The 27,009-nt window shown below is 38.8% G+C and overlaps 2 protein-coding genes and 1 long non-coding RNA gene across 3 annotated transcripts in view; 2 read left to right on the top strand and 1 right to left on the bottom strand.

Annotated features, from left to right (window-relative positions):
* The window catches only part of LOC115666728 (uncharacterized), a 29,219-nt gene extending 7,983 nt beyond the window's left edge, over positions 1–21,236 (top strand). Inside the window, exons 2-14 of the mRNA XM_056303356.1 lie at positions 4,042–4,630; positions 4,739–4,803; positions 5,701–5,953; positions 6,062–6,126; positions 9,456–9,905; positions 10,015–10,731; positions 14,147–14,632; positions 15,523–16,377; positions 16,511–16,794; positions 17,430–17,589; positions 19,405–19,814; positions 20,223–20,337; positions 20,545–21,236. Of these exons, the coding sequence (XP_056159331.1) occupies positions 4,042–4,630; positions 4,739–4,803; positions 5,701–5,953; positions 6,062–6,126; positions 9,456–9,905; positions 10,015–10,731; positions 14,147–14,632; positions 15,523–16,356 (3,459 nt within the window). The 3' untranslated portion in view covers positions 16,357–16,377; positions 16,511–16,794; positions 17,430–17,589; ... (1 more) ...; positions 20,223–20,337; positions 20,545–21,236. The remainder of the gene's footprint in view (positions 1–4,041; positions 4,631–4,738; positions 4,804–5,700; positions 5,954–6,061; positions 6,127–9,455; positions 9,906–10,014; positions 10,732–14,146; positions 14,633–15,522; positions 16,378–16,510; positions 16,795–17,429; positions 17,590–19,404; positions 19,815–20,222; positions 20,338–20,544) is intronic.
* LOC130135085 (uncharacterized) lies at positions 1,364–2,749 on the top strand. Its single transcript, XR_008814550.1, has 3 exons — positions 1,364–1,414; positions 1,521–1,585; positions 2,074–2,749. It is a non-coding gene; the product is annotated as an uncharacterized LOC130135085 (long non-coding RNA).
* A 3,275-nt stretch (positions 21,237–24,511) lies between the features above and the next one.
* On the bottom strand, positions 24,512–26,183 carry LOC115693173 (uncharacterized). The gene has a single exon (XM_030620155.2). The coding sequence runs from the start codon at positions 25,703–25,705 to the stop codon at positions 24,671–24,673; it is 1,035 nt and encodes a 344-aa protein (XP_030476015.2). The 5' UTR covers positions 25,706–26,183; the 3' UTR covers positions 24,512–24,670.
* Positions 26,184–27,009: the final 826 nt, after the last annotated feature.

Genomic DNA, 27,009 nt, shown 5'->3' with positions numbered 1-27,009 from the left:
GAAGTTTTTAAATTTTAGAATTTTTTATTATTTTTTATTTTGTTTTTTGGCAATTAAAAAAATTAAATTTTGCTCAAAGTGGGTGGTCATAGGTTTTTTAAGCCATTTTGTGAAATTTTTTATTTTTTATTTTTATTTATTTTTTTCGGTACCTAAAAAAATTTAAATTTCACTGAAAGTGGGTAGCCACAGATTCTAAACCATTATGTTAAGTTTTGAAATTTTTGATTTTCTGCTTTTTTTTCTCACCTCAAAGATCGTGACTTCCATATGAATATGTGTGTTGAAGAAAATGAATTCCTCAGAAATGGTTCTCACTTTTGTTCCAGAAATGAAAAACCAACTTTTTTTTGGTTCTCATTTCTGGTTTCAGAATCAGTTTTGGAAGCAAACTTGTCCCGAAAATAGAAAAATGAAATTACGTTACCAAACGGGTTTCTGATCCAAAACTGATTCTGGGAACAAAAAACCAGTTCTGGACAGAACCAGAATGGTTTTCATGCAGCACCTTAGACTCGCCCTTCTATAATGACGCGGTTGTCACTAAAGTTCACGGTGGGGCCCAAGACGCATGCAATATCACAGTTTCCTCCCGTCAGTCAAGGGATCGTGGACCATAAGTTGTGGATCCCACGAGGTAGTGAGTATGAGTATGTATGTTCCTCTTCCCAGTCTTTGGGGCTTTTTAAACTTTCGCCTTGGTTCTCCTTAGACAGAGGCCTTGCATATTGTTTGAACTTTTAGGCGTCAAAAGTTAAGGTTGAAAAGTATTGTTGGGTTTGCTTTATTATATACAGAGAGAGATAAGTAATGTACCACTTGCTAGCCCATTTCTGAAGGAGAAAATCTTCAGATTGAATAAAATTGGTTCACTAATCAAATTAACCTCTACAATTCAAAGTTATTTGCCCAAGAAAAGACTGGAGAAATATTTCGTATCTTTTTTTTAGTGTTTACTTATGGATAACTTCCTGTAATTCTATGAAATACTCTAGGAAATTAGAAACGGTATTTAATATGGAGATTTTTTTACTCCTTTTTTTACCTTTTGCGCAACTTAATAATCGCCATCTCTTCTTCTCACTCATCTATATTTACATCTTGGAAGTTCATGGATTCGAGATTTAACAGAATTACCAATTCCGTGAGCGAATTCCGCAGGTTGCCTTGCCGAGATTGGAGACATTAGAAATCACTCGCTTGGATAACCTTGGGTTTATGTTTTCCCCATCCATGGTTGAATCTCTTGCACAACTAAAAAAAATAACAGTAGGGTATTGCAAGAAGATGGAGGCAATCATTACGGAGGAAGAAGGGTTGGGAATGGAAACATTAGGAACTCTGGCATTCCCGATGTTAACTGATTTATCCTTAACATATTTGGAAAGTTTGACGTGCTTCTCTCGCGTAAAGTGTGAGATTATTTGTTGTTTTCATCAATTAAGTTCTTATTGTAGACAGATTCATCCCTACAATACAAATGGTGACATTTTTTTCATCCAATGAAAAATCGATGACAGGTTACCGAGAAGCTCAGAGTCAGAACCGCATCAAATCACCCTCCACTGCACTCTTCAATCGAGAGGTACGCGTTTAACATTACGTCAAAATATTAAACATAGCCAAAATAAAAACTAAATCACTTACGAAGTATACTTTGGATAAAATATCTTAAAAGAAAATAAGTGTTCACAGTTGCCTACATGCACGAATTGCAATTTTTTACTTTTAATTTCTCTGGAAGTAGTTTCCATAAAAGATGGCCGAACATCTCTTATGGTACCTGTACAAAGCTTGAACTGGTAATTCAAATGCGGAACAGGATTTCTAAAAGCTTTCCGATTCTCACAAGAAACTTAAAACTCTCAGCAACCTCACATGTACGGCTCAAGACATTGCACGCATGAAGATTGAAAGAAAATGAAAAAACAATTGAGAGGAAAGTGAGCACTAAGGTTCAAGAGGCTGGAGATGAAGGGCCTTTGAGACGTGCACTTGACTTAATTCGCACTCACAAGATCTCACTTTTTTTTCTTGATCGAAGGGAGCTTTACTCTCTCTTAATTGCACCAGCAAAAGGAATCTGAGCCCTCTCCATCGCCAAACTGAGCGACATCTCTAGGGTCCAGGGCTTCGGAAATCACCCTTTATAGTTTTTACATGAATTGCTTGACTATTTAATGAGATATTGAGGACTATCTTCGACAATTTGGCTCGAGTAAATGTATGATTTATGGTTTTTAAATTAAACAATATTGGATCATCCGGCACTCTTACGAAAAATTAATGAATCTTAGAAAGAAAATTTCATCAATTTAAGTATGCTCAATTCTTTCAAGTGTGGAATGATGTAAATAAGAATTGTTCATTTGACCCAGGCAATCCCCTTTTCAAGTGCTTTCTCTTAGCCCAACTTTTTAATTGCTTTAGAGTGATATAATATTGATTTGAGGCCCTCGGCAGTAGATAAAATCACACCTCCTTCTGTAGTGGGCCATTTGATGGTTGATTGGGTCGCCTCTCTTTAATCTCAATCTCTCCATCATCTTCTTTCTCTTAGCTGCACTTTTCTTCATCAATTTACTAGCTATTTGATTCTTGGGCTGGGAAAAAAAGCACAAAGTGTGATTTGATTATTTTAGGAAATGAACTAAATTGAAGAGAGGAAGAGATTTTATTTACGTTTGGGATTAATGAGAGACTAATGTGGTGATTATAAAATTGTTATTTGAGCATATCCAAATTACCATTTTGCCCATTGTCAACAAGTCAGAATTCCTACTTTTTATACCAATAGCCTTCTTGTCCTAGAGTCATCGACATAAGTATGGAGATTTTTTTACTAACTTTTCCTATTTTATTCTTTTTATTTCCTTTAATGCAACTTAAGAAAAAAACACCAATTCCGTAAATTCATAATTTACATCTTGGCACTCATCAATATTTGCATCTTGAAAGTTCATGAATTCGTAATTTAATAGAATCACCAATTCTATGAAAGGTTAAAATGAAACAATTTTTCCGGCGAATGCTTGGAGCCCTTAGCAAAATCTCAATCCACAGTTAGAAGCATCATGCCAATATGCAGTCGAGACTAGACAAGATTGCCCTTTTATAATGGCGCGATTATCATTGAAGTTGATGGTGGGGCCCAAGACTCTTGCAATATGTTAGTTTCCCCTGCCAATAAAGAGCCGTGGAAATTTAAGCAGTGGGTCCCACATGCCAGTGAGTCTGAGAACGACTTATCTTCTTCCCATGCTTTGAGCTTCCATGAAGAGAGCTCGCTTTCAGAGATAATGGAACTAGATCGAGGAAACTTTGCAAAGAGCCTTTGCTGCTTTGCTCTTTTTATTTTTTTTCATCATAATATAGCTGGGGATGACAATAGTCCAAATGAACGAAACAAAAAAAAAATTAAAACTTGTTGTATGTATGGGAGCGATGGGTGATGGCGCGGTAGATGGGGACATTGCGAGCAACTTTGCAGATGAAGGATATTCTAGAGTTATAACAATGAGCTTTTGGAAAAGACTAATTATTCTTTACAAAAAAAAAGAAAAAGAAAAACAGAAAGTAAAACTTTCCCCCGTTCTTAGGGACAATTGCGTCTTTTCACCGAAAATTTTATGGTTGATATGTAGGCTGCGGATTTAGACTCACCCTTAAGGAAATTACAACAAGAAGGACGATTAATTGGGGATAGGTTATATGAGCTTACCTTACAGGAAGTGATTTAGCTTGAAAGTACTTTTTGATTTATGGGTAACTAATTTCATTGTCATGAGTAAACTGAATGAGTGCTAATTCTTGGTGACTATAATTTCCCTTATTGTTAGGTAACTACAAATAAAATCTAATCGGTACATCCTTGTTACATTGTAAATAAATGGTAAAGTCCACTAGTTGCCTTTTGGGGTCGTAAAATTCCTTTTTTGTATTGTAAACAAGCTTTTGTTTATCATAACCCACTATAGCATGTAAATTTCCTACCCGTCCTTTGTAATTGTAAATTCTGTAGCTGATGGTTTTGTCTGTCAGGTTTCAATCCCATCCTTGGAGTCCTTGACAATTGAAGGACTTCCCAATCTGAAAGAGATATGGAGCGATGAATCTCCATTGGAGCTGAGCAATCTCCAATCTCTCAAAGTGGTGCGGTGCGAATCTCTTTTGAAGGTTGTCAGCTCCAGGTCGCTGGTAAAACTACATAAGTTGCACACTTTAACTGTCGAAGATTGCGTCTCGGTGCAAGATATTTTTGACCTTGACGGAGCAAGTGGTAGTGGAAATGTTGAGACTGTCTCTGAGTTAACCACCTTGGAATTAAATAAAATGCGGAGCTTGAGGCGCATATGGAACAAGAGTCCTTGTGGAATAGTGAGTTTCCATTATTTAAAGAAGTTAAAGGTGGATCTCTGTGACAACCTCAGGTTTATGTTTTTCCCATCCATGATTAAAACTCTCACACAATTGAGAGATCTAACGGTGCGACATTGTGATAATATGGAGGCGATCATCACGGAGGAAGAAGGGTTTGGAATGGAAATATTAGAAACTTTGGCATTCCCGATGTTAACCGATTTGTGCTTAGAATGGTTGAAAAGTCTAACGTGCTTCTCTCGCGAAAAGTGTAAGATTGATTTTTTGTTTTCATTGGCGAAGATCTTCGTGTAGATAGAAATCATCCCTACAATACAAATGATGACATTTTTTTCATCCAATGACATACTAATGACAGGTTCACGAGAAGCTCGGAGTCCAGACCACGTCCAATCACGCTCCGCTATACTCTTCAATGAAGAGGTACGTAAAATGTCAAAATATTAAATATAACAGAGATAAAGCATAGCCAAAATAAATAAATAAAAACTAACCAAATTGCTTAGAGAGTATACTTTGTTTAAAAAACTTTAAAAGAAAATGAGCGGGGTACAAGGCATTAGTGTTCAGAGTTGCCGACATGCATGAGTTGCAATTTCTTACTTTTAATTTCTCTAGAAATAGTTTGCACAAAGATGATTGAACGTCTCTTATGGTTCCTACACGAAGCATGAACCAAAATTGGCCAGTCATGGAAAGCGCACGGCTATTTTGTCCAGCAAAAATTGCCGCAGCTATTTCGTTGACCTGACAAAATTGCCCTCCTATAATGACGCGGTTGTCACTAAAGTTTATGGTGGGGCCCAAGACGCATGCAATATCTTAGTTTCCCCATCAGTCAAGGGACCATAAGTTGTGGGTCCCACGAGGTAGTGAGTCTGAGTACGTCTATTCCTCTTCCCAGTCTTTGGCCCAAAAAGTTAAGGTTGAAACTATTATTGGGTTTGCTTTATTATATATAGAGAGAGATAAGTAATGCACCACTTGCTAACGAATTTTTGAAGGAGAAATCTTCAGATTGGCTGGCTCACTAATTAGATTAAGCTTTGCAATTCAAAGTTATTTGCCCAACAAAAGACTGGAGAAAGATTTCTTATCTTTGTTTTAGTGATTACTTTAGATAACTTTCTGTTGTTCTATAAAAAATATTGTAGGAAATTAGAAATGGTATTAGTATGGAGATTTTCTAAGTCCTTTTTTTTTCCTTTTGTGCAACTTAATAATCCCCCTCTCCCCTTCGCACTCATCTATATTTACATCTTGAAAGTTCGTGGATTCGAGATTTAACCAAATCACCGATTCCGTGGGCGAATTCCGCAGGTTGCCTTTCCGAGATTGGAGACATTAGAAATCACTCAATTGGATAATTTCGGGTTTATGTTTTTCCCATCCATGGTTAAATCTCTCGAACAACTAAAAAAACTAAGTGTACAGTCCTGCGAGAAGATGGAGGCAATCATCACGGAGGAAGAAGGGTTGGGAATGGAAACATCAGAAACTTTGTTATTCCCGATGTTAACCGATTTAAGCTTAGAATGGTTGGAGAGTCTGACGTGCTTCTCTCGCGGAAAGTGTAAGATTGATTTTTTGTTTTTATCAGTGAAAATTTTTGTGTAGATAGAAATCACCCCTACAATACAAATGGTGACATTCTTTTCATCCAATGACAAACTGATGATAGGTTCACGAGAAGCTCGGAGTCAGGATCGCGTCCAATCATGCTCCACTGTACTCTTCAATCGAGAGGTACGTGAAATGTCAAATTATTAAATACAACGGAGACAAAACATAGCCAAAATAAAAACGGACCAAATTAATTATACAGTATAGTTTGGTTAAAATTTTTTAGAAGAAAATGAGTGGCGTGCAAGCATAAGTGTTTTAGAGTTGCTGACATGTATGAGTCGCAATTTCTTACTTTTAATTTCTTCAGAAATAGTTTCCATAAAGATGGTTGAAAATTTGTCAGGATAGCTGCACAAAGCCGTAACAGAGATTGGGCACTTAAGGATAGGGCACGGCTATTTTGTCCAACAAAAATTGCCGGCAGCTATTTCGTTGACCATACAAGATTGCCCTTCATATGTGGGGATTGTCACTTAAGTTCATGGTGGGGCCCAAGACGGATGCAATATTTAGTTTCCCCGTTATTCTAGGGATCTTGGACTATATAAGCTGTGGGTCCCACGACCTTGTTTGTTTGACTACGTCTATTCCTCCTCCTAGTCTTTGGGGCTTTTAACTTTCCCTGTAGTTCTCATTGGACACTGGCCTTGCATATTATTTGAGCTTTTGGGGTCAAAAGTTAAGGTTGAAAAGTATCGTTGGGTTTGCTTTATTATATACAGAGAGAAATAAGTAATGCACCACTTACTAGCCCATTTCTGAAGGAGAAAATCTTCAGATTGAATAAAATTGGTTCACTAATCAAATTAACCTCTACAATTCAAAGTTATTTGCCCAAGAAAAGACTGAAGAAATATTTCGTATCTTTTTTCTAGTGATTACTTTAGATAACTTTAGAAATATTTCTCTTACAGTACCTGCACGAAGCATGAACGGGTAATATAGCTGCGGAACAGGATTTCTAGAAGGCTTTCCGATATTCACAAGAAACTTAAAACTCTCAGCGACCTAGCATGTACGGCTTAGACATTGCACGCATGTAGATTGAAAGCAATTGAAAATCCAATAGAGTGGAAAGTGAGCTGTAAGGTTCAAGAGGCTGGAGATGAAGGGCCTTTAAGACGCGCACTCGACTTAATTCGCACTTACAAGATCTCACTTTTTTTTCTTAATCGAAGGAAGCTTTACTCTCTCTTAATTGCACCATCAAAAGGAATCCGAGCCCTCTCCATCGCCAAACTGAGCAAGATCTCTTGCGTCCAGGGCTTTAGAAATCACCCTTTTTAGTTTTTACACGAATTGCTTGACTATTTAGTGAGATATTGAGGACTATCTTCGACAATTTGGCTCGAGTAAATGTATGATTTATGGTTTTTAAATTAAACAATTGGATCATCCGGCACTCTTACAAAAAATTAACGAATCTTAAAAAGAAAATTTCATCAATTTAAGTATATTCAATTCTTTCAAAGTGTGGAATGATGTAAATAAGAATTGTTCATTTGACCCAGGCAATTCCCTTTTTAAGTGCTTTCTCTTAGCCCAACTTTTTAATTGCTTTAGAGTGATATAATATTGATTTGAGGCCCTCGGCAGTAGATAAAATCACACCTCCTTCTGTAGTGGGCCATTTGATGGTTGATTGGGTCGCCTCTCTTTAATCTCAATCTCTCCATCATCTTCTTTCTCTTAGCTGCACTTTTCTTCATCAATTTACTAGCTATTTGATTCTTGGGCTGGCAAGAAAAGCACAAAGTGTGATTTGATTATTTTAGGAAATGAACTAAATTGAAGAGAGGAAGAGATTTTATTTACGTTCGGGATTAATGAGAGACTACTGTGGTGATTATAAAATTGTTATTTGAGCATATCCAAATTACCATTTTGCCCATTGTCAACAGAATCAAGTCAGAATTCCTACTTTTTATTTTGTCTCTAGTAATACCAATAGCCTTCTCGTCCTAGAGTCATCGACGTAAGTATGGAGATTTTTTTTGCTAACTTTTCCTATTTTATTCTTTTTATTTCCTTTAATGCAACTTAAGACAAAAACACCAATTCCGTGAATTCATAATTTACATCTTGGCACTCATCAATATTTGCATCTTGAAAGTTCATGAATTCGTAATTTAACAGAATCACCAATTCTATGAAAGGTTAAAATGAAACAATTTTCAGGCGAATGCTTGGAGCCTTTAGCAAAATTTCAACCCACAGTTAGAAGCATCATGCCAAGATGCAGTCGAGACTAGACAAGATTGCCCTTTTTATAATGGCACGATTATCATTGGAGTTGATGGTGGGGCCCAAGACTCTTGCAATATGTTAGTTTTCCCCTGCCAATAAAGGGCCGTGGAAATTTAAGTAGCGGGTCCCACATGCCAGTGAGTCTGAGTACGACTTTATCTTCTTCTCATGCTTTGAGCTTCCATGAAGAGAGCTCGCTTTCAAAGATAATGGAACTAGATCGAGGAAACTTTGCAAAGAGCCTTTGCTGCTTTGCTTTTTTTTTTTTCATCGTAATATAGCTAGGGATGACAATAGTCCTAATGAACAAAACATAAAAAAATTAAAACTTGTTGTATGGATGAGAGCGATGGGTGATGGCGAGGTAGATGGGGACATTGCGAGCAACTTTACAGATGAAGGATATTCTAGAGTTATAAAAATGAGCTTTTGGAAAAGACTAGTTACTCTTTACAAAAAAAAAAGAAAGAAAAGAAAAAAAGAACAACAGAAAGTAAAACTTTCCATTGTAATTAGGGATACATGCAATGTCTTAGTTTCCCCGTCAGTCAAGGGTCCTGGATTATAAGTTGTGGGTCCCACGACGTAGTGTTTTTTAGTACATCTGTTCCTCTTCCGAGTTGTGTGGCAAAGATAATGGAACTAGAACGGGAAATTTTCATAAAGAGCCCTTGCTGCTTCGCTTTTTCTTAATCGCCCTAGTCTTTAGGGTTTTTAACTTTAGCCGTAGTTCTCGTTAGACAGTGGCCTTGTATCATATTATTTGAACTTTTGGGGCCAAAAGTTAAGGTCGAAAGTATTGTTGAGTTTGCTTTATTATATGCAGAGAGAGAGATAAGTAATGCACCGCTCGCTAACCCATTTCTGAAGGAGAAAATCTTCAGATTGAATAAAACTGGTTAACTAATCAAAATAAGCTCTGCTAATTCAAAGTTATTTGCCCAAGAAAAGACTAGAGAAAGATTCCTTATCCTTTTTTTTAGTGATTACTTTATATAGATAACTTTATGTAATTCTATGAAATACTCTTGGAAACTAGAAACAGTATTTAGTATGGAGATTTTTTTTTACTTCCTTTTTTTTTTCCTTTTGTGCAACTTAATAATCCCCCTCTCCCCTTCACACTCATCTATATTTACATCTTGGAAATTCATGGATTCGAGATTTAACAAAATTACCAATTCCGTGAGCGAATTCCGCAGGTTGCCTTCCCGAGATTGGAGACATTAGAAATCACTCGCTTGGATAACCTCGGGTTTATGTTTTCCCCATCCATGGTTGAATCTCTCGCACAACTAAAGAAAATAACGGTAGGGTATTGCAAGAAGATGGAGGCAATCATTACGGAGGAAGAAGGGTTGGGAATGGAAACATTAGGAACTGTGGCATTCCCGATGTTAACTGATTTATCCTTAACATATTTGAAAAGTTTGACATGCTTCTCTCGCGTAAAGTGTGAGAATGGATACACTTTGATGTTCCCTCTCCCGGAAGATGTCATTGTGACCGGATGTTTCCACATGAATTTCTTCTCTATAGGACCAATAGAGGCGCCAAAGCTAAAGAGAGTACGAGTAGCTAGAGATGCAGCAGCAGCGTGGTTTTGGAACGAAGACCTCAACATCACCATCCAAAATATGTTTGAAGAAATGGTACGCATCATTGACCAAATTCTGTGCAATTGAATGGTTTTGATCATGAATAGAATAATCGATTTTTGCTAACCAGAAGTTTACGTTTAATGATGCAATTTTTTGACAGGGTATGTTTGCTGGAGTAAAGAAAATGCTGCTATCTGAGCTCCCCGATCTAATTGGAAAATGGCATAGCGAACTTAATCCCATCAAGTCATCTTGGCAATTAGAATCATTGACGGTGGATAAATGTCCATCATTTATTAAGGCAATTCCATCCAAATTGATGCTCGTTTTAGACAATTTGCGCTTTTTGCAAGTGCGCGATTGCAAGTCACTAGAAGAAATATTCAATCAGGAAGGGCTAGAGGCTATGGAAAGTACTTGGGTGCTGCCTCGGCTACTGGAATTGAACTTGGTCAATCTACCAAAGTTGAGGCGACTATGGAACAAAGATCTTCAAGAATGGTTGCGCTTCGATTCTCTACATGTTCTCAAGATTTATAATTGCAGCAACTTGGGACATGCTTTCACTCCATCGATGGCTCGGTGCCTTGCCCATCTATGGAGAATTGAAATAAAGGAGTGTGGTCAGATGGAAGGAGTGATCACAGACGGAGAAGGGCAGGGAAGCGCCGTGGAGAAGATTACATTCCCGAATTTGGAATACTTGACGCTGGAATGCTTGCCCAATTTGACTGGTTTCCTCTTGGGAAAGAATCATACGCTGGAATGTCCCGAATTGGAAGAGTTGACCATTGCCCACTGCCCCAAGATAAAAAGTTTGACTTGGCAATCTTTGATGGAGATTGGCCACGGCACCCCTTCGCTTTTCACTCCACAGGTCAGTTTTTTCAAGCTAATGCATTTTTGGCATTTCATATGTAACATATTCTCGTAGAATTGGACAAAAATGATAGATATAAATGTTCGTAATATCAGTCATCGGTGCTTTGCTCAAATTTAGTCGGGACTCGTGTTTTGTACCTGAACAAAGACGTATAGAATATTTACCTCCCCACAGGAGTCCATGATCACATCCGTAAATTTTTAATGCCAAACAATTCAGACATTTGGTACATATCTACGGATTCAAAATCATCTAATTATAAGTAAATGTCTAATAACTAGCAGCATTCCCGTGCTTTCTACGGATTTATGTACATAATCTTTAAATCTTTAGTACATAGATAAACAATTCTCTTATCCTCAGCAAATATAACTATTAATTGTACATCTCCATATCTTTTTTAGAAGTGTTAGTCTTGTGTCGGCTCATAAAATCATATCGTGCGCAATACTCTAGAATTAATTAACGAGGTTCTTATAAAGCTATCACAATAACCACATAAAAACATTTACATTTTACAATTTGAACTATAAAGTACTGAACATAGAATAGCATCTAAAAATGGCAAAAAAAGATGTCCGTATTGCCACTTCGTATTTTCTTGCGCAGAAGCGAACTCGCGTCGTTCTATCGAACATGAAGAAAGGGGGAAAAGAAAGCTTCATAACTGTAAAAACCCAGTTTCACAAATTGCTTAGCTATTACAGCTCATTGTACCATAATCATCTTCCCAATCGATAAATTTGGAGGAATTAGAGAGAGTGGCTCTTTTTAATTGGAGTGCTCTAGACTTCGATAATGATCGATGCAATCAACTTTTTATTTCTTAATATTCACCCATGCTTGACCGGGTCTTGATAAATAAAATAAATAAATAAAAAAGGTCGATATGCGTGAAGCACTTCGTCTTTTACATTCGTAAATCGTACTTGAATCACTGTACTTGAATAGCCTATCAAATTATGAAACTGTGTTTTACAATAATTAGTAATTCTGGATTATTGTATTTAGTGATAATTAGTGTGATAATGCGGACAATCTATGTTTGGGAAGAGAAAAGGCAGATTACTTTTTCTAGAAAAGTAAAAAGGAAAAAATAAAAGAGAGAAAATGACAGCTGGATAATATTTAGTAGACATTCAGTGGGCGGTTCAACACTACCATTCTGTCTCACAAATACTAAACGCAATAAATGACGACCCCTCAAGCACCTGAAATGCATGATATTAACCTAAGTTGTTAATAAGGATTGTTAATCGAGACACTTGTTAAATATATTGTATGATAATTTCTTTATAAAATAAATACAATTTTAAAATCCTATGATTAATAGGCATCCCCACATTTTGAGGATATTTCAAAAAGTCATCATAATCTCAATCAAGAATACTAATGAATTTGGGAAGGTATGAAAATAGTCATCTGATTTTTTGGTCGTGACAAGTTGTCATAGCGTTAATTTCGTTTTGTGTCAAATATGAGCCGTCATGTAATAAGAGATATCTCCCACATGGTTAGATAATTTCAAAAACTCATCAAAATCCTCAATTAAGAACATTAATAAATTTAGGCTCCGTTCGTTTGGCGGAAAATATTCTCCCGGAAAATATTTTCCGGGTTTTCCGGTGTTTGGGGGGCGGAAAACGTTTTCCGTGGGAAAATATTTTCCTTCCCCCCTCACAAAATAGCTTAAGTCTATGGAAAATGACTTCCGCTTCTTCAAAAGCGGAAATCATTTTCCGGAGTTTCTTCTTCTTTTTCTTCACTAAGGTCGTCGACCGCCGTTGGTCGCCGGCCGCCGCCGCCGTCGCCCGTCGGCCGCCGGCCGCCGGCGCCGCCCGGTCACCCGCCGCCGACGCCGCCGGCCGCGCCCCCGCCGCCGCCGGCCGACACCACCGCCGCCCGCCGTCGCCGCCGGCTGCTGGCAAAAAATATTTTCCAAAACTTTTTCATATTGGTCGCCGAATACCGGAAAATTATGTTCCGGAAAAACATTTTCCAGGAAAATGATTTCCGGGAAAATATTTTCCAAAAGAAAAATATTTTCCGCCAAACGAACAGAGCCCTTAGGGAAGTGTGGAAAGTCATTCTGTTTTTTCGGTTGTGACAAATCGTAACTGCGTTAATATTATTGTAACCAAATGAATAATATCAATACTTGCTTCTCAATGGACATTTCGTCAAGGCCATTACACGGTAAAAAAAGCAGAGTTGGTTTTCTCCAAACAAGCATAATATGGTCATCCACTTTCGTTTTTTCTTTCTTCTGGTTTTGCCTCCACGCAAATTGGTTACCTATTATGCACCCACTTTTTGCCAGCAGTTGGATCACTGGCCCACCGTAAGATTCTGTTTTCACTTTTCCACCCCAAAAATGAATAAATATTATTTCAAGCAAGTTATTAATTTGCTTTTCCTGAGACCTTAACATACGTTATTTATTGAAGTCATTACGTTGTCCGTGCCTCTTACGAATTTATTTTCTTTCAATACAAAAATTCAGTACATAATAAAGAAAAAACTTGTAAAATCTTGTAAACAATTGAAGTTAGTTTTGTTTTTACTCTTGTTTGCCATCAAATTTGCAAGACGCTTCTCATTAGTGAACTTGACTGATTAGAAGATTTGTAAGTAATGTTCGCAATTAGTATTAGTGTTGAATAAGTAGCGGTGCTCCTAGTAAATAGAGGAAATAATGTGGAGCCGTGCTTTGGTTTCATTCATTCCTTCATCAATATATACGCTGCTTAAATTCTCTGCACACGTTATTCATGGCTCGTCATCACCTTGCCCTTGCTTTTTCTCCATTTGTGATGCATGTTCACCTTGAAGCAATTAAATCTAATAGATTCTCACCTTATCTAATGTTGAATTATCAAAAGTCAGTTCAAGCAACTTTAAAAATGACCGCTCCAAACAAATCTGACAAATTGGATGTTCATCTAGGAGTGCTCTAAACTTTGATAATGATCAGTGCAAGCACCTTTCTATTTCTTAATATTCACCTAAGCACTCAAGTAAAATGGCCTTCTTCTATTTGTGATTGGCAAACATGAAAGTTCGAGAATCCAAGAAGTCATCATGGCAACTTTCCGAGAATTAAAGGGATAACTGATAAGGCATTGCTAGTATTAAATGTCAATCAAGCCACTCAAAAGCTAATGCTCAATGTACTATTGATTATAAATGCATTTATCATTTCATGCTTGTTGTAATGCAATATACTTGGCCTTATTCATCAATCAACTGAATGAAATGAAAGCATCAATTAGCCCCTCCTTGTTTATATCACTAAGAAGCTCTTGCATTCTCATGTTTTGTGAGAGCGAGGAAAGTTTTGAAAATTCCTTCTTTGAGGTCATAACTCAATGTAATCACATTCATTGTGTCATTTTTTTCAATATGGCAGGTACAATTTCCTCAACTTAAGTCAATGGTTCTCTCCCACATGGACAATTTAAGCAAAATATGGACCGACGGTCCTCAAGAAACTCTCACTTTTGACTTTTTAGGGGAAGTGGAGGTTCAAAATTGTAAGAGCCTTGAAAATTTGTTTCCGCATTGGGTGGCTACAAGTCTTACCCAACTTAAGAAACTTCGAGTGGAGTGTTGTGGGATCGAGGAAATGGTCGCTAGTGGAGATGACACTCCACACTCCAATATTGCTCAAGTTCTTTTCCCAAAACTAATCTCTCTAGTGTTACACGATATGTCACGGCTCAAGAGCTTTTGCCCTAATTTGCCCACTTTGAATTGGCCATTCATGGAGGAATTGCGAGTGACTCACTGTGACAAACTAAACACGTTGTCCTTTGTAGCATCCATGAACAATTGGGCTCAAAGAGATGATCAACAGGACCTTTCATACCGAGAAGCAGAGTATTCATTGGAGAGGGTATGTTTACAGTTGCTCTCCCTCAGTTTCTACTTTGTTCTTTAAATTGCTCACTAATCTTATATCCACTGCATAATCATGTCACGTTATAATGCTATAGAAAATATGATCTCCCTTGCTTATTAGTTTGTCGACAACATTAAGATATTATTAATATCTTAAGTATACTTTTCATTTGCAGACACCCATAAGATATTCCATTACCTAGAATTACAAACATATTTACAAATTTTTGTTGACAACACAATATATTCCTAATCTAATCTAATGGTGCTCCTTAGGCAAATCAATGAGAATTTGACATGAGGTCCTCCCCATTGTTGACACGTGTTTCTTCTCTAATTCATCTTCTACAAACTCTAAAAAATCAATTCAAACAATTTTTTCAAAACAAAAATAACATTAGTACCTTAATGCACTATTTTCTATTGTTTTCGTTAATTCCCCTGTCCACTGCATAGTCGTCATATTATAATACTATAGAAAACCTGAAACCCCTTACCTATGAGTTTGAAGACAACATAAGACATGTCTTATATCTTAAGCACATTTTTCAGTTTATGGACCTTATATGTTTTAGAAACATTATGAGTGCGTCCCATTACATAAAGTTCCAAAGATGACAAATTTTTGTTGACAAGATGCGATATTTCTAATAAAAGATAAATTTGATGAGTTGGAGGGCTCTTGAATTTAGATTTACTCTACCAACATAGCCATACCAACCTCTACTTGAGACTTGTATGCAAGGATCTTTAGATTTGATGAAATGTAAAAGACGGCCACCTTCCATGCAAATCATTTGAATTAGGTTTACCTTTTATTAACACATGATTTATGGCCCAATCTTTGCTGAATTTACTTCTCTGGTTGTATTGGCAATTTGACAGGACTTTCCCAACTTAGAGAGACTTTTATTAGTCAATAAAGATGTTCAGATGATACAGGATGGAAAACTTCCCGATGACATCTTTGGCAAGCCAAAAGCATTAACATTGGCATGCTTTCATGATGAAAAGGCCGTCTTTCCTCTCATGTTCCTCCTAGAGAAATTTCAGAATTTACTAAGTCTTGAGGTCTTTTGTAGCTCCTTTGAACATATATTCCCCGATGAAGGGCTTGTTGACGAGGGAAAACATCTGGTGTTTGAAAATCTAAGAGAACTTAAGTTGAGCAAGTTGCATAATCTAAAACGTGTATGGAGAGAAGACTATTTAATGGCAAAAATTCTTCAGAGTATCAAAACATTTGAGGTTTGGGATTGTCCTTGTTTGACAACAATATTTCCAACCGCGATATCCTTCCAGAATTTGACAAAGTTAGTGGTGAAGAATTCTTCTGGATTGATACATCTGGTAACAGTTTCAGTGATTACAAATTTGGTGCATCTCACTGATATGACTATAATAGGATGTGAAAGAATGAAAGAAGTAGTGGCAAACGATGAAAATGGAGAAGGAAAAGTGATATCTCTTGGGAAGTTATTTAGTTTGACACTCCAAAATCTGCCAAGCCTAGAATGCTTCTCCTCCGCCACAAGTTGCATCTTCATATTTCCATCCTTGTTGAAGATTGAAGTGGAAGAGTGCCCGCAAATGAAGATCTTTTCCAAGGGTACGCTAAGCACACCAAAATTATATTGGGTGACACTATTTAGATACCAGCGGATAGGGAACTGGGAGGAGCGTGATCTCAATACAACCATACAAAAGTTATCGGCATGAACAAATACGCACATGAAATTGGTAAGATCCAATTAATGTCTTTTTTTTTCTCGCGTATTTTGCTTTTTTCGCTCGCCTTTTGCTTCTCAAATTGTTCGGCCCCTAAAACTTTTCTTCTTTTTTTTTTTTAAACCTTGCCTAACCATTGATGAAGGGAAGGGCAGGACAGGCGGTGCAAATGAAGAGAAAGAGGGATTTTTCTCTCGCGAGAAGTTGAACAGTGCGCACTCCAGGCCACCATTCCCTAAAGATCATCACGGTTTCTGGTCGCCGCCGCCGCCGTCGCCGTCGCCGTCGTCGGCACTGGAGAGAAGACGAAAGTACGACGCCGGAGATGGCACCACCGAGCCTCCACAGTCCTCCCCACTTCATCAGAGAAAATCGTGAGTTCACGCTTCTTCACGCATCATTTCTCCCGATTTTCGTGTCTTATTGCAGGTGAGTTTCTCCAGATTTTCGTGAACCTTCCTCGATCGTCGTCTTCTTCAGCTAGGGGCTCTGCCTTTTAAATTCGTTCCGCATTCGAGTCTTGTCCGTGTTTGAAAACGTGCATTGGCAGAATACTCCTTGCGTCTTCATCTAGTAGTTTGAAACATATTCATGAATACTAAGAAGTTGTGATTAGGGCTCCGTTTCATGTAAAAATATCTGATAAGGTTGCTTTAGGGATAGATGTCTCTCAACAGACATCAAGGGTTAAATTTCTATTATTATTGGAAGAGGGAATAAATCATGGAACTTGAAAATTTAGAGAATGTCCGTGCCTAGTCGAAATATGAGGAGTCACTTTTACGCCTTGTTCTCGATAAACTCCGGACTGCTCATCCTCATGAGGATTTGGAGGGTGACTTGCGATTTAACATGTCTTGTTTCTGCTTCCACAACTCTCTTTCCGTTGTTCTTTTCAAACTCTAGAATAGTTTTTAAGAAGCCCTTGTTTTTAATCTTGATTGATTACGTAATGATTGTGGGGATAATATTAACTTCCAATCTATGTTGAATTTTTTTCATAGCAAGTCGAATTAATGAAGTTTACATGAACCGCCACTAAAGTTGTCGTTTTTCGAGTACAGGGAGGACCAAACAGTCAGCAGATTGAGGCACCCTGAGCTGGTCTTTTATGGTCCCACGCACCCAAGGCCTCTCACTGCTCTTAAATCAGCCAACAAATTTCAAACGGAGCATCCCTTTTTCAAGTTGGTGATGAGGCCATCTTACGTTAAGTATGGCTTGGTAAGATCCCAAGCTTATTTACTCAGACTGGCATGTCGGAAAATCAAATATATGAATGTTGTTTATATCTTTGCTTATACTCTAGCGTAATTCCAAGTTTACTTCATTGTGTAGTAAACCTCATGACATGTTATTATCCTTGAAGTGTTCATGGGTATATGTTTAAAACCAGGTATATATCTTAACAATGGAGTAATTGAAGCAGGGAAAAGAATGAAAGGACAGTTATGGGGACATAAGCTGGTGGTCGGAGGTTCAAAAAGATAACAATAATCTTCTTTTTTGTGGTTAGATGTGTTGGAAAAGCAATTGCTGAGGCATCTTATGAATTAGAATCTAAGTCCTCTTATATGGAGAAATTTGACCATGTTATTAAATGTCGTAGAAGTAGAATATATATTTAAATCGCACAAGGAGACTACGTTGATATGAACAAGCAAATTGCAAAGAATGTTGCTGCCTCCGTAACTAAAGAGAAAGACCTAAAAAAATAAGTGGTTGGCTTGTTATGAATCTGAAATTTCATTGTAGATCTAACGACTAATAAATTTGTTGTCAAATAAAAGATATTGTTGTATTTTGTTAGATTGATCAGATTTGGAGGAAAAAAAGATGACTTTACTTTGTCAAATTGAACCAATAGTTTGACAAAACCTTATTAGAGTTGCAGTTGAAAGAATCGAACCGCTTAACTTTAAATTTTCAATTCCATCCATGTTCCAGTTGTTGATGTTTTTGCTTTTTCCCCTGTGATTGTGGTCTGTGTGGCTGAAATTCATATGTTTTAAATATATATATAAGACATGGAAGGCTTCTTCTGAATGTGTACCCTTTTGCACTCAAGGAGCATAGATTTTGACATTTGACTTTGGATTGATGACTTTCATTATATGGTTCGCTGTCTATTAAAACTCCTGAAACTAGCAACTACTGCCTTAAACTCACGCTGTGTGTGATTTGATTTTACCATATATTGGTTTTTCAACCATGTACATGGGCAATCTACTTCTATTCAATTCATCACACAACATATTCAAGAAATCAAGCAAATTGCTACCCTCAGGTATTCAGTTGTTTTGGTTTGGTTTGAGGGGGGGGGAGGGGGGAGGGGGTTGTTCTTTTCTGCTGATTGGCCCACATTTGCAAGAGAAAGTCATCTGCATGTGGAAACTAATTGATAAGGATGATTGTGTGTTCAGAGTCTACATATTCACTAATGCTGGCTAGGACTTGATTTACAATGATCAAGATTAACTCTAGAAGTGTCACTTTGGCTAGTCCAAAAGGAATTCAGTGTTCCAACTAATAACTCCTTTATATAGTCTTGATGAATCAAGGAAGTGTACTTCTATGCCGATTGGGTTTATGATGTTGATAGGGGTGTTCTTTTCTGCTGATTGGCCCACATTTGCAAGAGAAAGTCATCTGCATGTGGAAACTAATTGATAAGGATGATTGTGTGTTCAGAGTCTACATATTCACTAATGCTGGCTAGGACTTGATTTACAATGATCAAGATTAACTCTAGAAGTGTCACTTTGGCTAGTCCAAAAGGAATTCAGTGTTCCAACTAATAACTCCTTTATATAGTCTTGATGAATCAAGGAAGTGTACTTCTATGCCGATTGGGTTTATGATGTTGATAATAATCCAGATGCACTCATTAATGCCACATTCCAAATCTGAATGAACCGAAAAGGATGTGCTTCAAGATGTCCGTTTTGGTTTATGCATTCTTGTATTTTGTTCTTCATTTTGAATTTGAAATCAAGTCTCATAGGCTTATTAAGATTATGGGTTTTATTTTTCCTACAGGTAATACCAAAGAGGTTCATGAGAAAATATGTGAGAATCTCTCAAAAGTGGTCACAAGAAATTATGGTGAGAATCTCTCGAAAGGATGCTTCAGAGAGTTTAGTGCAATTATTTGGCCTGTGAAATTGGAAAAATGTGATGAGATGGTTTGGCTATCAAATGGTTGGAACCGAGCCTCAGCGATTGTGGAATTGTCTTGCTAAAAGTGGAAGATGCCAGCGATTGCCGTGATGTTTCGGTCAAGCTTTAAGTCTTTAGGGACAAATTGCATTCAGCCAAGTGTCCTCGGCTTTATATGGCAATGGAATTTGATCAGGTTTACGAAGTTCATGGCGGTTCCTATGCACATTCATCAGCACAGAGTTTGGGGAGGGACAGAAGTTCGAATTGCTCATCATTAGATTTTCCAGGTGTGAATCTTAATATATTAACTACTTCCCTTGACTATGTTGTTCTTGTGCTTGATTTGAATTCCTTATAGGAACTCTCCACTTTGTTAGGCTAAGAGAAACTGTGTTAGAGTTAATTCATTCTCGTAGTGTTTCTCTGTCTTTAGTCCTCCTGTGTGTGCATATGTATGTGTTGTGGGATCTCATAAATGTCAAGCCAATGGAAACAAGTCGAACCGGTCATATCGGATTTGATTGTGCTGAGAATCGTATTGGTGTGCATATAGGCCTCAGGAATCTAGACCATTAGTAATACTCAGATCTATTGATTTAGGGTTGCTATGTCAGTAGATATGAGTTTCACATACAATAATAGAATATGCCTAGAAAGCAAAAGCTTTCTTCATGTTCTTTTGCGATTGCTGCAAGTAAGCTGAAAGAACCAAGCTTGTGCAGCGCTCTTGAACGGGCCAGCAAATATAAACCCGAGTATCCTTTCTCCGAAATTGTGGTGAGGTGAATACATCTGAAGAAAAACAATGCGGTGAGATCCTCATGACAATGACAACTCTTGGATTTAAATCACGTAGAGTCACTAGACTATGTTAGCTCTAGGTTAATCGTGCATAGCGTCAATAGTTTCTGTTATCCTTCACATGCTTTGAAAAGGATCCTCATACTGTCTTCCTCAGAAATCATTGGTTGTTATCTTCTTTCTGATGACAAAATCTTGAAATGTCTACTTGAGCAGAGAGTTCCCGGTTCTTTCCCAAAGACGCACATTAAGAAAAGCCCGCAGACCATGGCTCTCACATTTCAAGACAAATTATGGCCATTAAAGCTCATCAGCCACGACATTATGGAAAGTTATCTGCCTGTTGGGCCGCATTCATGAGAGAAACTTCTCTGAAGGTGGAAGACGTGTGTGTTCGAGCTTTATTAAAAGGGACGATATTGTGTTCAGAGTATCCATCTTCAGAACCATTGATAAAAGTTGGGTGAACAATATAATATGCAATACAATACAGCAAAGGAAGCATCGCTTTAGCTCAATTTTGGTGAGAACAGAACTTACAGAATTGCTGGGGTGAATTCTGCTTCTGATTCGGCAAAATGGATAAAAGCATGAGTTTTGTTCTAATGAATGCAATGGTCCTCCTGAATGTGTAAGATACCTTTCCTTGATCCTAGACTTAATAATCACTATGTGAGCAGGAGTCATAAGTCAGAGGAAGCTGATTTGCCAAATGTCGATTCTATAACTTCCGTCTCTGGAAATTCTTTAGGGTTTCCGGTTGCTGAACCTGACCTCTAGAAGACCTTTAGAATTGTAAAGTGTAGTAATGTCGAATACACTTCCCTTAAGCCATATACTAGCTCTGAATTTCGAGGCACAACCCATGGTTTTATGAGCTCCAGGGAACTTACCTCAGATTCTTTTCATTGTCTTTTTTCGAATTCTTAAAAATTTTACGAGTAGTCCTTTCGCATGTGGGCTGCGCAAATTGAAGTTTTATTATTTTCTTCTCATGCAAAGAGCGTTCAGACTTCTCTGTGTCAAATTGACTGAATCATGATATGAATGGCGAAGCAATTTCCAATCTATGCTACATCTTGTCATGGTTAGTCAATTAAAGAAAGTTCTACACCAATTTCTACTAAATTCTCTCATTGTTCAACCATGCAAAAAGGATTTCAAGTCACCCACCTTACCCTCGGCCATGCCCTCAACTAATATGATTATGGCAGGATATATGGATAAAGAAGGTCCCCCGGCGTGGAAGGAGTGGCTTTGCTATTTCTATTTATAGTAATGGGAAGTGGGTTAATTGAACTGATCCCTATCCCTACTGGTCTTGGAACTAAACAGGAACCTGGCCTGAAGGACCACATCCGTCTCAAGCTCGAGCTCACTTGACATATCGGATCTAATATGATATGTCCGTTAGAAAATTCGAAAGGCGTTAACTGAAATGAAAGATAACGTCGATAATTTGGACATGCAAGCATCCATGTGGAGTCTGCGTTTCATCGACATGACAACTATATTAACAATATACTCGTCACATAATCGTATTATCTTTTGTACATGGAAAAGAGATTTATCACGAAAATATGCATAAGAATTAGAGATGCAGAATCAAAGATTTGCTAGGTTTAGAGATTTCTTAGAGTGACCATAAAAGGCAAATTGTTTGGCCTTCAACTGACATTGCCGGGTTTGACTCCCCGATCGTACGGACGTACCCTTACCATCCGTTGGACTTTGGTCAACCATGGTACGCCTCATATGACTCTCGGTCCTAAACATACTCCATCGAAACGACACCAGAAGCTCCTCACACGTGCTCGGACCGTCCGTAGCATACCTTTTTTGGACCCTCGCTTTGATGCCTGTGGTCCGAGGAAAGTGCCGATGCTATATGAAGGGTGGTCATGATTTGGCCCTTTCTCCAGACCTTGGGCCGTGACCAGGATTCCAGCGTAGATCTCTTCGTGCTTTCTCTGGTTTGGTTGTTTAGCTGTTAGTTCTAACCTTACTAAACTTCATGGCATTATTGCCTTGCTTATTATATAGATTTGGAACACGTCAAATTTCAATTCGAAAGCTACAAATATTTGGTACGTTTGCTAACAACGGGATTTTTGCTGCAATTTTTGTTGCGATGTACCCTTTAATTTGGAACCACTATCTGATAATACTTTCGGTTTTTTCATAAATTAACTCAAAGAGCACACATAAAAAAAAATCCTTGATAATTTCAGGTTTTGAGCTTAATTGGGAAGATTATTAGGTTTGCGCCGTGTTACTCCCTCGTCCTTTATAATATCCAACATATACTTCCTACTATTAAAGGAAAGTTCTGCTTTTATATCTTGCGACTTAAATTCTTAAAAAATGTTTTTTCAATCTCCTTAGGTCTATAATTGAAAATTTTACCCAATTTCATTCTTGATTATCAACATATCACCAACATAAATTTAAAAAAAAATCACGAGAAATGAATTTTCCTCTCCATAAAGTAAAATAGGGAATTATCAAAAAAATCAAGAATAATTGTTAACATCCGAGAAATTAAAAACGGAAGAAGAAGGAGAAGAAGATCGGTTAGGTGTTCCGTTTCTCAGCGTTTCTTCTTGCATCGGTCACTTTTGCTTCTTCTCGATCTCTCTCTCTCTCCACCCTCGAGCCGAGCTGCACCGCCCATCTCCGCCTCCGACCGCCGCCGTGTCCCCGCCGCCGGTCACCTCGGCATCTGGCGTCGACGCCGCCCCGTTTCTCTCTCCCCGCCTCCGAAGCCCCCCGAACCCTAAGGCTCCTTGCTTCGGTTCGGTTTAACCGGGATTGTGGAAGATGGAGGAGGACCAGGAGATGGAGAGGTTCGGGATGGACAACGATTACGACGACGGGCAGTGGATCGACGGGGAGTTCTACTACCGGCGGCGGTGGGAGAAGCGGGCGCAGACCAAGGAGGACGTGCTCTACGGCGTCTTCGCGTCGGGGGACTCCGATTCGGACTACGACGAGTCTTCCAAGAGGAAGCGGAGGAAGAACAAGGACCTCCTAGGTAAGGCTGATCTGTCGAGACCCGTGAATTTCGTGTCCACCGGCACGGTCATGCCGAACAGAGAGATCGATGAGAATTCGAAGAGAGAGAATGTGAGGATGACGAGTCTGCTGCCATGGACGAGGATAGGCCGGGAGAAGGAAAGTTTCTTGCCAACCGCATTTGGTCGGAAGATCAAGGAGGGAGCAATCCAAATTGGAGAAGAAAGCGCAGCAAGGAGGGGGGGGTGGGGGGGTGTTCTAAGAGGGATTCTTTATGATTTGGGGAATGTGGGCGGCTTCGAGAAGTACACACCAAGGGAATTGGAATGAAGTTGCTCTGAGAAAATGGGTTACAAAGGGGGCGGTCTTGGGAAGAACGGCAGGAGATTGTGTGACGCTGCACCAATGGTTGCACGATCGATCAACATTAATCCAAACACGTAAGGTAATCGATGCATCAGAGCAAGATAAAGAGAAATATCAAATCGATATAGAGTATGAAAGTAGAGGCTATGAAAGTTAAAGTGCGGGATAGTAAAACCCCACACACTTTCGGGCAAGGAATATATACATCACCTTGTTATTAAACCCTGAGGTAGGAACCCGGTGAGCTAAGTTTGAATCTTCTTATTGTTAATGTAACACTAGACAAACATGGGGAAGGTAATTTTAGGTGGATTAAGTTAACCTGTGCATTGAAAAGCTTGAATTCAGTCTGTGGTTGCAAATGGGATATGGTTGCCTTGCCTCCTTGGTGTTGGAGGGAATGAACTTAACTGAGTCACATGAATTTGTTTAGGAAGTCAAAGTTGGAGTTTTGGGATGAAAATATTCAAAAGGGAGGAGATTTCTTGCTTATCCGGAATGGTGTTTGCAGGAATCATGAGATAACTGACATCTTCTCTGCAAAAAATGAACATGTCATGAGATAGATGTATTGATTTGGCATACAAGTTATTATCGACAAGAATTTCTCTCAAAAAGTTTCTTGGCTTATGGACATAAACCTTCATTGGTAAAACAAACTTGTCTATCAACGGAAGGACTAGAAACCTTATACTTGTACAAGAGGTTTGTTCTACATCTGTCTGTGACAGCTTTCACAGGATATTCTTGTTCAATAGTCCATCCCTAAAAAATGAGCAGATATTACTCTCGCCTCTCTCTGCAAAAACTCATCTCCAGGAGAATAGTGATGCCTTACAATGTCATGCAACATTCTCTAGATCATATAAGCAAAAGTTGCATCTACCCATAAACAGTCGCCACCAGCACAGCAGAATTCCATTCTAATGTGCACGCAACTAGAGAGCTGATGACTCCGCCTTTAAATTGTGGCTTGATGGTTGGCTTTCTTTGTTTTCCGTTGCTTTAGTCTCACCTTCACGTTAACCCCATTATCAATAACAACCTGAAGCACAATCATAAGCTTTCCCTCCAATTTCTCCCCCATCCTCAGCGTGTAAATTACGTCATGAATGTCATCAGCCAACGCTCGCTGAGCCAGAATTTCGCCAACTGCAGTGCAAGCAGTTGTATTTCTAGTCGAAGCCAGATCGAACTTCATGTCTTTCGAAATAGAATGTGCCACAGTGACGACTTTGCCCGTCGCCCTGTGAACTATACATGCACGAACAGAGGCCCTTGATATGTAAATATCCAGGCAAAACGGTTCATGGTAAGGACCTGTGAGTTGATTAAATGTCGGAGTCCTCAGCCTCTTTTTGCTTGAAGTGCAATCAACTTCGGCTTCATCCAGCAGAAAAGGCACATTCTTTTTCTTTGCAGCTTTGGGAAGTTTTTCATCTCTGGTGGCTAAACCTCGGTCTTCCTTCTTCTTGCTTTCCTTTGGATCTTCTCGCCGCTTTGGGGATTTCTTCCTATGGAAGTCAGAACTGTACTCTTCGAACTCCTTGGATGCCTCGTCAATTTTGTGAAAGAGATTGCCTCTTATCCACGTGTTATCAATCTCGTTGAAGTCGGCCTCTTCCTCAACGGATGAAGAATGATCCTCATACTCATCTGTTGTTTCGGTCAAATTTTCTGTTCCCGACGACCTCCTCGAACCCTGCCATGCCTGCGCCAACGCAGCCGAGACCTGCCACGGGTCGTCATCCACAACCTCAATGGCACAACCATCTAATGAAGGCCTGCCATCAGCAAACAATGGAGAAAGCTGCACTCTGTTCGAACCGCGAGCAGCTGTTTTAGGCCCATTATCAACCAACTCAGACCGACCCTTTTCGATTCCCTTATCAGCAACTTCGGACGCACTTGACCAAACACTGACCAACCTCGGCAGAAAACGAGAGTTGACCCCTGACGTTACTGCAATGCCTCTTCTCAAGAAAGTAAATGCCATTGTGTGTGCCTCGGAGATGTCGCGGGATCGTAGAGTTAGACCCGCCTAGACAAATCATCGAAATCGTAAAAATAAGATGATCACAAGGAGCTCTACGTAAAAACCCATTAGTTGTGGCGCACGAGCTGAAAAATCTTCAGTGGAGCAATTCATCGAACACCTCATATGCAGGCTACTCTTCCTCGTTCGCTTCTCGCCAAGTAGAGCGACAGAAATAGTGGGCTTAGCTCGACGTGCTGGGTCTGCTGACTGCTGGGGCTTTTGCAAGTGCAAAAGGTGTTGATCCCTTCTTATCTCCTGATTCGGGGATCGATGGAATGACTTGATTTCCGCAGGGGTTAAGGGACAATAATATGGAGACCCTATGGTGCCATTATGAGCAGCTTGTAAGCAAACAAGAGTTGAAGATCGTCAAAAATTGGTACTTAGGGCGCGAATAATATTATTCTATTTCCCTATTTTTCTATTTTTTTTATTATTGAAAACAAATTTGGAACATAAATTCATTTGGTAAAATAATTTCATTTTTCTATTTCGGAGACAAAATTTTAGCCTAAAAATAGATTTGGAACCTAAACGAAAAGTTAAAATTTTATACTTTTCTATTTATGAAACAAAAATATAAATAATAACTCTCTTTTATTGCTCGCCCTTACCGTCGGTTGCCGCCCACCAATCGTCCGCCGTCGCCCGCCACTGGCTGTCCGCCGGCCGCCACTGGCCATCCAACACCGCCCGCAGATCGCCGCCGTCGTTCGACACCTGCTCACCCTCTGCCACCAGGAGCAAAAATTTAAGAATAGCTTATCAAATGAATTTTTATTCTGCGAATAGAAATTTTGTAGCTTTATCAAATGCTACTTTTTACTCAGAAACTTATCCGGAGGATAGAAATAGATGTTTATAGCCAAAAATAGGGCTGGGAAGAGAAATTCTATCATCGCGCCCTTAAATTTCTAAGAAATGTTTCTTTCAATATCCTTATGTCTATAAATGAAAAATCTACCCAATTTCATTCCCGATTATCGACATCTCATCAACCTAAATTTAAAAAAAAATCACGATAAATGAATTTTTTTCTCCTTAAAAAAATAGGGAATTATAAAAAAATCAAGAATTGTTGTTAACATCCGAGATATTAAAAACGGAAGAAGGAGGAGAAGATCCGTTAGGTTTTCCATTTCTCGGCGGTTCTTCTTGCATCGGTCTCACAATTGCTTCTTCTCGATCTCTCTCTCTCTCCACCCTCGAGCCGAGCTGCACCGTCCATCTCCGCCTCCGACCGCCGCCGCATCCGCGCCGCC

The sequence above is a fragment of the Syzygium oleosum genome, unplaced genomic scaffold, assembly GCF_021117445.2.
Source record: "Syzygium oleosum isolate NSW1041296 unplaced genomic scaffold, Sole_v2.1 Sole_v2.27, whole genome shotgun sequence".
Classification (NCBI taxonomy): domain Eukaryota; kingdom Viridiplantae; phylum Streptophyta; class Magnoliopsida; order Myrtales; family Myrtaceae; genus Syzygium; species Syzygium oleosum.
The sequence above is the reverse complement of the archived record's forward strand: the minus strand, read 5'-3'. Positions and strand labels throughout refer to the sequence as shown.

Excerpts from the sequence above, each read along its gene's own strand:
- LOC115693173 (XM_030620155.2), bottom strand. The coding sequence starts at position 25,705 with ATGGCATTTACTTTCTTGAGAAGAGGCATTGCAGTAACGTCAGGGGTC.